Source organism: Symphalangus syndactylus, chromosome 2, assembly GCF_028878055.3.
Source record: "Symphalangus syndactylus isolate Jambi chromosome 2, NHGRI_mSymSyn1-v2.1_pri, whole genome shotgun sequence".
In the NCBI taxonomy this organism is placed as follows: domain Eukaryota; kingdom Metazoa; phylum Chordata; class Mammalia; order Primates; family Hylobatidae; genus Symphalangus; species Symphalangus syndactylus.
The window spans coordinates 37,056,795-37,068,321 of record NC_072424.2 but is presented as its reverse complement, the minus strand read 5'-3'; the positions used below and the strand labels follow the sequence as shown (position 1 = coordinate 37,068,321).

At 53.4% G+C, this 11,527-nt stretch overlaps 1 protein-coding gene across 14 annotated transcripts; it reads right to left on the bottom strand.

Moving 5' to 3' along the window:
- Positions 1 to 2,124: 2,124 nt before the first annotated feature.
- On the bottom strand, positions 2,125 to 11,522 carry POLL (DNA polymerase lambda). Of its 14 annotated transcripts, none has more exons than XM_055251518.2 (9): positions 11,443 to 11,522; positions 10,476 to 10,633; positions 9,075 to 9,369; positions 8,542 to 8,704; positions 7,836 to 8,153; positions 6,710 to 6,883; positions 5,986 to 6,114; positions 3,473 to 3,641; positions 2,125 to 3,064 (listed from the first exon to the last, which is right to left on the bottom strand). In XM_055251518.2, the coding sequence occupies exons 2-9, from the start codon at positions 10,585 to 10,587 to the stop codon at positions 2,679 to 2,681; spliced, it is 1,746 nt and encodes a 581-aa protein (XP_055107493.1). In that variant the 5' UTR covers positions 10,588 to 10,633; positions 11,443 to 11,522; the 3' UTR covers positions 2,125 to 2,678. The 14 variants fall into 14 exon arrangements, with proteins under 14 accessions (XP_055107493.1, XP_063483875.1, XP_063483889.1 ...); XM_063627805.1 differs by having other exon boundaries at positions 2,125 to 3,043; positions 10,476 to 10,609; positions 11,122 to 11,491; XM_063627819.1 differs by having other exon boundaries at positions 2,125 to 3,043; positions 10,476 to 10,609; positions 11,443 to 11,490.
- Between the last annotated feature and the right edge of the window lie 5 nt (positions 11,523 to 11,527).

Genomic DNA, 11,527 nt, shown 5'->3' with positions numbered 1-11,527 from the left:
GTCCCTCTAGCCAACTAAGGTGACATATTCACAGGTTCCAGGGATTAGGACATGGACATCTTCAGTGGACCATTATTCTGCCTGCCACACATGGCCTGTCCAAGGACAACCCTGGCTCAGGGACAGAATGATGAGAACTGGGCTGGAGCAGGGAGCAGGCTTGTGGGGTCTCTCTCCGCCTACTCCAGGCCAGGTGGTGACTGGGTGGTAGGTGTGTGGGGTGCTCAGCTGCTGGACAGGACCCCAGTTCCCACCAGGGCCCTGAAATGGAGTCTCTCTGTCCGGCAGGATGGGAGACTGGGCTGAAAGCCTGCTCGAGAACCAGGTCAGCACTAAAGTGGCTGGGAACCCCCAATACTCATATTCCTTGCTTACTTGGACTCAGAGAACCTAATTTCACCCCCAAACTGGGCAGCCTTTCTCAAGACTCAGAAATCCTTCCATTAGCTCCTCTGCCTCAGTGGTTCTTCTCCTGGGCTTCTGTGTCAGACTGGGCAGCCGAAGGGACACCCAGATGGGTCGCTGGAGGTGGGGCATGCTCCCTCTTTATCCCACGACTTTGTTTTGCCCTGGCCAGGAGGTGGGACCAAGAGTCTGCATGGTTTCAAGACAGTCTCTGAATTCTGAGTCTCCTGGGGGAAGGAGTTAAGGCAGATGGGGAGGGATGTCAAGAATGGAGGTCAGACCCTAATTTCAGACAAAGAAGTAAGCAGTATCCCTCCCTGCAGTTCTGGGACATCCCTGTGTGTAGGAAAACTTGAGTGAGCTACTCTATGGCCTGCTGCACACTGGTTCCCTCCACCCCCAGCCCTGGAGGTCCTGTTCCTTGGGCCTGGAGCAGGCTGGGGCAAAAGGAGAGAAGCAACTTCCACATTTGGACCCAGACACACATCTTTGGACTTCTGCTGACTCCGACTCTTGCTGGGGACAGCAGCAGGCACTGAGGGACCAGTCCAGAGAGGGACCAAAAGCAGCCTTCACACCCGGGGGCCCAGGCCTTTCCCAGCCCCTCTCCTATCTACCCAGGCCCACTGTGGCTCTTGGCAGCCATGCGTCCCTGGGAGTAGACACTCTCAGGGGAAAGGCTCGCCCCTCTAGAAGGCTTCTAGGCTTTTGACTGGCCACCTCTCGGGTTGGTGCTGAGCTGCGAAAGGGCCCTCCAGCTCCTGTGGGCTTCTGATTCCTTTCCCAACATGATCAGTGCTGGGAAGACCCCCTGACTTACACTTCAGGGGTATGAGCTTGAGTTGGGGGGCCTACTCCCAGGCTGCTAGGACCCCATGATTGAGACCAGGCAAAGGCTGGCTCCAGCACTCTGCAAGTTACCAACAGACATGTAGCCCACCCAGCACACTCAAGGTGGGATCCCCCTCTGGAGCCGAAGCTGCCCTCACACGTCACCACCCAACTCCCAGCATGGGGCCTCTCCAGGCTCCTCGCTCCTCCTCCAATACAGTCTCCTTCTGACTCTGTGCCCGCTCCTCCTCATACCTGGGCTGCCTGAAGCTCCTTCCATGCCCCCACGCCCCCACCAAGTCTCCCTGCCCTGTGAAACAGCCTCAGGAAGCCATCCTGCACTCCCCAGCAGGACCTGCTCCTGTCTGCTCTATCAAACCAAGCTCTGCTTCCAGTCCTCTACCAGCCCAGCCTGCTCCTGACTCCCAGCACACAGTGTCCTCTCTAAAGCTGGTCCTTAATTGTCCCCAAACAGAGCCTGCTGACTCCTCTCAGAGGCAATTTCTCTGCCAGTCTACCTCTCTCCTCCTCCGGGAAGCCTTCCCTGGCCACCCATCCCTGTGAACACAGGTCACCATTTTAGTTGTTCCTAATGGTTTCCTGAGTCTTGTCACTTTTGCTCAAGTCCCCTGATAGCCTGGTCTAAGGCAGGGCCTGCAGAAGATGCTGATGGCTAGATAGGAGTTCCGGGTGCCTGACTCCACGATTCTCCCTGGTCACAGCCACTGCTGTCCTCGCTGTGAGTTTAGGAGCTGACTCAGGCCAGTCCTGTCTGGAGGACAGTTAACACAGCCTTTCCGGGCTCCTCTTTTCAGTTCCCATCTCTGTCGTCCCTGCCTGGGTGGAATAAGGTAGGCAGAGGCTGCAGCAGCTCAGACACCAGGCAGGTTCAATGTCAAATGCACTTTACTGGGTCCCTGGGCCTCCCAACACTGTCCTCACCAAGGCTGGGGCACCCCATTCCCAGCACCACCAGCTGCCCAGGAAGCAGGATGGATAGAGGGAACACGTGTGGAATGGCTGTTCTCCTACCCCAGAGGGTGCGGGACGATGTTGACAGCACAGCTGCTTCCCTCTTCCCTGCAGCTTCTGTCCCCACCCAGCAGCTTGGCCTTTCCCATAGCAGGGAAGGGGGATACCTGGGGCTTCAAACCAGCCACCTGCTCCTGCTTAAAATGGGACAAGGGGCCATTTGCAAAATTCTTCGAGGGGCAGCAGTGAGGTAGAAGGGGTGGCAGCCTGCTCCTGTCTGGGAGAGGGCTGGGCAGACACTGGGAGCCAGGCTGGCTCTTGCTTCAGGCCCAGAGCCCTGGGCCCTGCTCGCTGAGGAAGCTGGTGGTTAGTGCGGCGAGGTTCGGCCAGCTGAGGCTGGAGAGAGTACTGGGTGGCCAGGAGGGGTAGCCAGTCCAACTCGGCTCTCCTCAGCACCCCCAGCCCATGGGTCACCAGTCCCGCTCAGCAGGTTCTCGGTAGGGGAGGCCTAAGAGCCTGAAGACATCCTTCTCAGTGGGAGTGGGCAGCACTCGGCCAGGCCCCACCTTGCAGCCATGGGTGTTCCGGACCACAGCAGTGCTGAGGGCATGTTCTGACAGACTCATGCCCTTGGTCTTGGCCAGGGCGCGCATGGAGCGGTTGAAGTGTGCAGAGCCGGTGAAGTAGAGCAGGGCACAGGCAAACTCGCTGTAGGGCACCACGATGATGTCCAGGCGCCGGTGCCGCCACCCTGGCCCTGGGAGCCGGCACACCCCCAAGTACTTCTGTTGCTGACCATTCTCCTCTTGGCTCACCAAGTCATCTGTGAGGAACCCTGGCCCAACAGAGGGGACTGCTGGGAGGGCAGAGAGCCAGGCCTGGGCTGTCCCATCCTCCCAGGTCTCTCCTGATCTCTAAGCTGGGGCTTGCCCAGGTATTACCTGGGTGACACTACCCTCTCTGGGCCCTTCTCCTTTTCTGTAAAACATGGATAGTAATTCCCATCTCCCCCATAGTGTCACAGAAAGATCAGATAAGATACTTGGCCTGCAGGGTTCACTGAGCACCTCCATGTAGGTGTGGCGGGGCTGTTCCATCTCTCCCCGGAGAGGATTCTGGCCCCGATAGAGAGATGGGATGCTGGCAAAGCACTGTTCCCCTGCTTCCTGCCTCAGGACTGGAACTTCTGAGGTTCTCCCTCTTGGGGGCCCCCAGACCTGTGCTGCCCCCTGTCAACCTGCTCACCCAGAGATGGAGCTTATACCTTGCTGCCGAAGACTGTCAAGGAGGCGGCTGAAGATACCCCGATGGGACCGGCCATCTGGGTGAGTGATGAGCACGTCGACATCACCACAGGTCGCCTTTCCCCGTCGGTATGAACCACATGCCACACACAGCAGCCCGGAGTTAAAGGCCTGGGCTGCTTTCTGGACCTGGGAAAGAGAGCAGTGACAGGTGAGGGGCCATGGGGAGCTCCTCTCCCACAGCAGCACGAGGGCCTTCCCAGACTCGGGCCCACACCCTCAGCTTATGCCCATTCCCAGATGCCTGCTCCAAGCCCAGGGGAATCCACCCTGGGAGCTGCTGTTCTTCCCCTTCGCTAGGACAGGAGAGAAGAAAAAGCTCACTGTGCAGGAGGCAAGCCTAAGGAGAGATGGGAGAAGGTGCCGGCTCTGCTGCTGAGAGTGGGCACTGAGCTTGCCCCATGGAGCTCTTTAAGAGTAGGGAGACACAGACTGTCTCTGCCCCTGCCCCAGCCCATGTGCCCAGGTCTGTGAAACTCCACTTAGGACAAGGGGCCAGGTGCTGAAAGCCCTCAGCCAGGTCTAGGCAGCCCCAGATATCTACTGATTTGGAGCTAAAGGTTTGGAACATGTGAGCTGGGGCTTGAGGCCTGAGCAGGTGGCTGGCAGCATGCGCCAGGCTCAGGCCCAGGAGAAAGTGGAGCACAGAAATACAGCTGCACCTGTGGGAAAGGAGAGGAAAGAAAGCAAAGAGGGGGCAGTTCTGAGCCAACAACCACATCCATTCTTGGTGGGGAGGGAGCTGAGACAGCAACTGTCAGCTGAAGGATTGTCCCTCTGAGGAAAAATAAACCCATTAGCCTCCACCCCTGAGACACTGAGGTTCTTTCATATGCAGATGGCCTCCCGCCTCCACCCCAGGACACTGAGAATTCTGGGGCCCCCGACACCTCAAGTATCCTGACAGGAGGGCTCCGCTAATCCCCTTACTCCCTTCTTGAGCCTCCCAAGAGAATGGAAGGAGGAGGTCCACGTGAGTAATCCCATCGAAACTCCTATGGCTGGAGCCCTTAAATGGGGGCACAGAAGGCAAGGTGGGAAGCCTCTTTTGTTCCAATGGGCTGGGGACTGACTGAGGCATTCTCCATGCCTGGATACCATGGCTGAGTGACGGTGTCATCACTAGCACCAAGGCCTGGTGATGGGCAGACAAAGAGGCCTGTCCATCCATCTCATACCGGCCTCATAGCCTTGTGGCCTGGAATGGAGCTGGAGGCTGATTTCAATCAAACTGAGCCAGTCTCCATGGGATCCCATTCTATCAGAATCGGTGACCAAAGTGAGCAAACCTTGCCTATTACAAGCAGCTCCTAATCCTAATGCCCACTGAACAAATGATACATCTAGCCCTAAATGCAGTCCAGTGTCTCTCTAATCTAGCTTTTACATGAACCTAATCGCTAACCCAACTCTAAACCAAACCCAAATCTTATTTCTTGGGCAACTACAAATCTTAATTTAAAAGCAACCAACATTAAGAAAATCCTACACCTAACTAAAGCCTAACTTTAACTCAATCTTTTTTTTTTTTTTTTTTTTTAGACAGAGTCTTGCTCTGTTGCCCAGGCTAGAGTGCAGTGGCACAATCTTGGCTTACTGCAACCTCCGCCTCCCAGGTTCAAGCAAATCTCCCACCCCAGCCTCCCAAGAAACTGGGATTATAGGCATGAGACATGGCACCTGGCTAACTTTTTTGTATTTTTAGTAGAGATGGGGTTTTGCCATGTTTGCCAGGCTGAAAATTTTTGTATGTTTTATAGAGACAGGGTTTCACCACACTGGCCTCGAGCTCCTGCGCTCAGATGATCTGTCCGCCCTGGTCTCCCAATGTGCTGGGATTAAAGGCATGAGCCACTGCGCCTGGTCTTAACTCGATCTTGATGGAGCTTTCTTCCAACCCCAAACCAAATCCTACTGACACTGTGCTTTTACACCAACTCTACCCCAAATGCTGAGCCAGCCTTGCATGGGCTGTAGAAGGTCCATACATCTGGAAAAAGACATAAACCTTTGCACATTTGTGCATTTTGGGGAGAAAACAGTCTACAGTTTTTATCAGGTTCTCAAAGAAGTTGGTGAAATAAAAAAAAATAAGATAAAATAAAATATTAAAACCCTCTGCTGACCCACCCTAACCTCAAGTAATACAGATATAATTCACCTGTAATCTAACCCTAACATTAACCCAATCCTAACACCAACCAGTCTAGAATCGAATCCAATCCTAATAGGCCTGACTACTGAGAACTAGAATCTAGAGGGCTGGTGTTACAGCTCTTTCCTCCCACAGTCCCCCACCCCCACCTCTGGGCCTGGAGCTTCAGTCTCAACTTGCTCTGTGCTCAACCTCTGGTGACCCACAGTTTCCTCTGCCTGCTGCGCTCCCCAGCTGAGGAGTCAGGGGTTCTTGACTTTGACCCAAGACCTCAGAGCAGGACCTAGCTGTCCTCACTGCTCTGGGACACCTGCTTACTGTCTGCTCAATCTCTGTAGCCTCCTCCCTGGGTATACGTTCCAGGAAGTCACTGTAATGCTTCAGGCCGATGGCCTGCTGGGTTGTCAGGGAGGCCTGGCTGCGGATGTCTTCCAGACTTCGGAAGCCCTGGAAAAAAGCAGCCAGATGGGAAGCTCTAAGGATCCAGGACCAGTGAAGAGGCATGAGTGAGCACACACACGAGGCTTCCATCGCCCCAGACTCTAGGGAAGGCTAGAGGCAGGACCAACCTAGGGGCAGTTGGGTCTGTACTCAGCAGGACTTGGGAAAGGCAGGGAGCATGGGAAACATGCCATCATCCAGCCCTGCCACTATCCTAAAATACTCGTTCATGATTCCATCAGTCTGAGGATGGACCTTGTCATCTTCATCCTTACCAAACTGCCCTGGTGATTGTGGGCAGAGCCAGGATTGGGAACCACTGCTCTAGACACGCAGTGTCAAGGCCTGGCCTCCTCAGGAAGGCCCTTGCTGGTCTGGGGAGACTAAGAAACATACTTCTTGTCCCTTTCTACTCCTTCTTAAGGATACCAAGCAACAAGGCTGTTCTGGGAGCTGATGGGTCTATATGAGTCCTGGTCCACTTGAAAAATGGTCTCCCTATACTGTGGGTGCATTCCCATCAGAGCACAGGGTAGGGAACTCTGGGGCAGGAACTCTGAGACACAGCAAAACTGAAGTAGGGGCTGAGCCAGGGTGTGACCTGTTGGTACCACATCTGGGCAGTCTTGGTCCCAGCTCCCCAGATGTTGGAGAAGAGCTCCAAGACAGGCACGCTGTCACTGATGTGGTCCAGCTTCCGCAGATGCCCGCTCTCCAGGATCTCTATGATTTTCTCAGCCATCCGCTTCCCAATCCCAGGGATACTGCAGGCCTCCTAGAGGAGGAGGAGGCAGAGGCAAGAAAGAAGAGTGAGGAGATGGAAGAGGTAGAGCCAGTGGAAAGGAAGCTGACTCCTCTAGCAGATGCTGGCATAAAAGCCAGCCTGGCTGCTTGGCAACTGTGTGGCTGTGTAAAGCTTGGGTGTAGTTGAAGATGAGAATTTTAGATAGAATGAGGGCTGGGTAATTTGTCTTTTGGTTCCCAGAAGGATGGATACCAGCAGTAAGAAGTAGAAAATAATGATGATATTAATCACCACCACCACCAACACCATCATCATCATTCCAACAGCAAGAGCTAACATTTACTGAGGGCTTACTGTATGTCAGGTCCTGTGCTACAGGGACCATTTCATTTAATAGTAGCCCCTTTTTACTAATGAGAAAACTGATGCTTTGAGAGTTTAACTAACTTGTCTGGAGTCACACAGTTAGCGAATGACAGGAACCAGAGTTCAAACTCTGGTCTGTTAGGCTTCAGAGTCTAAACTTCTTTTACAAAACTTTTTAGGCTGGACACAGGGGCTCATGGCTGTTGTAATCCCAGCACTTTGCAGGGCTGAGCCGAGGGTGGATTGCTTGAGCCCAGGAGTTCGAGACCAGCCTGGGTAACATGGCGAAACACCATCTCTGCTAAATAAATAAATTAATTAATTAACAAACAAACAAACAAAAAAAATTAAAAATAAAAAACTTTTAATTATGTTAAAAAATTCAAAAGTAGAGAGATCAGTATAACAAACCCCCAAGTACCGTACATCTCCCAGCTTCAACAACTATCAAGATTTTGCCAATCTGCTTTCATCAATTTTCCTTTTTTTTCTTTTGTGTAAGTCCTAGACCCCATAAAATCTTCACCACTGTACCTGAACCCCACTGGTGACTGGCGGCGCCTTCACTAACTGCTGGCTAGTAAAGACCCCTCCACCCACTCTAGCCCCTGGGTACCTGGTACGAGGTGACAGGCTTATGGAAGCTCTTGAGGGCATTGATGGCCTTGGCATAGCCCAGGGCCCTCCACTTGTCTCCCTGAACACTGTAGGCTTTGGCCAGAACTTCCAGCTTCTCTGTGATATGGAGGTTGTGGTTGGTTGCCTTCTGGCTTGAGGGCTGTGCACAGACCCACTTATCCAGGACCGCAGAGGCTGGGCTAGGCTCACAATCTCCCTCAAGGGAGGTGGGGTAGTGGCCACTGATGAGGGCTTCCAGATCAGCTGCGCTAACCTGGGTTTCTTCCCCATCACTGGCTTCATCATCAGAGATGGGCTTGGGGTAGAGAAGAAAAGAAAACAATAAATTCTTGTCCTCCAGGAGAAGGGATCCTTAAAGGTGGGGGTCATCTTCTTTGTGCGGTGGGGGAGGGTCTTCTAGTCAGACCTAAGAATGAGGTGGGGTCTTCTGCATCAGACTTGGATATCCTTGGGTGTGGGGCCATGTTCCCTTTGGCTCCACGCAGTGCCTAGCCCTAGGATCCCCAGTGGTATGTGTTAGATATGGCCTAGATGAATGCAGCAGTGGGAAGAGCTAAATGGCTTCACAATAGAGCCCTCCTCTCTCAGGGGCCTGGGACTTTCCGAACAGCCACCAGGCCCTCCCCATTTCTGTGATCTGCTTCCTAGGGGAAGGGAGCTCTGAGGGATGGGAGGCTCCCGACCTGGGCTTGGGTGTTTGCTGCCTCTTTTGCCTTTTGGGGAGGAGACACAGGCCTGGTGGAAGAAGGAGGAGGAGAAAGGGCTGTCTGAAGCAGGGCCTCATGGGTGCCAGGAGGAATAGAAGCATGCTGCTCTGCCTTGCTGGGCTGTGGCTGGTCCAAGTACCTGTGGGGATGGTGACGGGAGGTTAAGACACCAAAGGTCTCACCCTGTATCTGTCCCCAGTCCTTCTGTACTCTGAAATACTTGGTTTCCCAGTGTGTCCAATTAAGAAAATGAGTTTTTTGAGGTTTTTGGAGTTTCTCTTGAGACAGGGTCTTGCTCTGTCACCCAGGCTGCAGTACAGTGGTACGATCAAGGCTCACTGCAGCCTTAACCTCCCTGGCTCAATCAATCCTCCCACCTAAACCTCTTATAGCTGGGACTACAGGCACACACCACCATGCCTGGCTAATTTTTTAATTAATGATAGTAATTTTTAATAATTCAAGATGCTACTAGAAAACATTTGAAAAAAAGACTGGGATCAGCCTACCTACTGGGGATGAAGATGCTGAATCCAGCTACATCCACCAGCCTCCTCTCCTGAAGGCACAAGCTCAGCCAGGCTGACTTCACCAGCTGAGCACCCGGGGGCAGCCGGGGTAGTCTGAGAAGGCGGAGGGCCCGCTCATAGTCCATGCCTTCATCCACCACAATGTGAGTGACACCTGGGCCCTGGGCAGGGCATAGCTGGCCACCATGCTGAACAATCTGCTTCTCAAAGAGTTCTGCCCGGGCTCGTCCAATGCCAGTGCGCACAACATGGGCCCGAAGGGAGCTCAGCCACTCTGTGGAAGGAACATCCAGACGACTACTGTTGTAACTTTTTAATTTTTATCTGCCACCCCCTGGCCACGACGTAACTTCTAACATGATCTGAGTGATGTGTTCACAGTCCCCTACCTTGAAAATAAGCATTTCCCTTCCATCCAGACAGCTTTCCTTCTACATATAGCAAATTTTCTCACAGGCCAGCACTTGAATGTAAGGGACAAGGATTTTCATACGTCCTGTTCCTTGGTGCAACCTAGAAGTGTCTGGCACATTGTAGGTAACCTGTAAATATCTGTTGAATGAATGCCTCCTCCCTTCTTACTTTGTTTTTGTTTGTTTGTTTTGTTTTGTTTTTTGTTTGGAGACAGTCTCTGTTTTGTTTTTGTTTGGAGACCGTCTCACTCTGTCGCCCAGGCTGGAATACAGTGGTGTCATCTTGGCTCACTGCAACCTCCATCTCCCAAGTTCAAGCGATTCTCCTGCCTCAGCCTCCCAAATAGCTGGGATTACTGGCGCGTGCCACCACGCCTGGCTAATTTTTTGTATTTTTAGTAAAGACGGGGTTTCGCCATGTTGCCCAAGCTGGTCTCTAACTCCTGAGCACAGGTGATCTGCCTGCCTCGGCCTCCCAAAGGCTAGGATTACAGGCATGAGCCACTGTGCCCAGCCTCTCTCCATACTTTGAATCCTTTATCATTTATTCTTTCAACAAAGCACGTTTCTTGCCCTTACAGCCTGACAGACCCGACAACCCTGCCTCCAAAGCCTCTGCCATTTATTTGTCAATTTGGCTGCAAAACAACTAACAACAAGCCTGGGTAATGCAGGGGGGTTTCTGTCCCAGTCCCCAGGGCAAAAATTATACTGGTCATTCCCTGAGGGCCCAGGGAGTCTTTTCTGATGGATAGAGGTCTTCAGGTAGAAAAGAAGGTAACACAGCAAATGGCCTGTCCAAGACGCAGGACCAAGCTTAGTACAAGACAGATACAAACAGACCTGCAGGCCCTGGACAGGCAGAGTCAGCTCCAATATCTGACTCTGGACATGAACAACGTAGGGCTGAAGCACATGAAGGCTGAGGGTTCAAGCACACGAGAGTTCTGAGAGTGGGTCAGCTCACCTTCTGCTTCTCCCTCTTCCCTCCTGGGAATCTTTTCAAGTACTTTTGATGACGCATCAGCATGAATTTTTTTCCGCTTGGGAAATGCCTTCAAGATACCCCTGGGATCCATTGAAGTATGGCTGGATCTCGGCCTGTTGGAGGGTTGGTCAGGGCTGCTGCACGTGGAAATCCAGAATTGAGGACCTCCAACCCCTTTGCCTATGGAGGTAGGGTCTCTCCTGACCAGGCCTTGGGGTTAGCAGCCCAGTTTGGGGAAGCAGGTTGGGGGGGGGGTCTCTTCAAACCCGGTTAAACTTCAGTGGTTTAGCTTAGCTTCACACTCCCCAGCCTTTCGAAGTTGGAGTATTAGGGGAAATGAGGGAAAGGCTGGGGCCATCGGGGGTACTTTTGAGGAGTAGGAAACGATACCATTCCTCAGAGGGGTGGCACTAAAGATTCAGCACAGCCCTCCTGCTGCGGCTCACTTCGAAGGGCTTTACCAAAATAGGATGCTGGGCTAGGAAATGGAGCTTTAGGGGATGGAGCGGAGCCTGGGGAGGACCTGCACATAAACCCCACATGCTATTTCTCTACCTCCAACACAGACTTGCAGAGGAAAACCTCAGGAGGGGGACTTTCGGGGGTGAGTGGGAAAGCCCTGCACCTGTCCTGGTCTCAGCCTCTCGACATGGGGGTGCTCAGCGCCGCAGCTGCGGGGAGATGGGGCACAGCCGCAGCAGGTGTGGGGAGCCTTCCGGGAATAGAGGAGTCTCGCAGCTGCGGGTGAAGTCCCGGGCAGGTGCGGTGTACTCGCCGTGTACGCAGCTGGCGCAGGCCAGGGAATCCCAGCTCGGGGCTAGAAGAAAACTGGAGTGCCCGACCCCGGCCCCAAGAGTCTCTCTCCAACCCCCAGAGTCGGTCCCCGGGTGGGGTCGACAACTGGCCAAGCTAGTCACCCGGGAGTGGGCAGGAATAGACCACTTACCAGGAGAGCCAATGAGAGCGGACAAAGGGGGGAAGGAGGGCAAATGCCCAGAATAGCTTCCGAGTCAGCCGGAAGTGACCCTCAG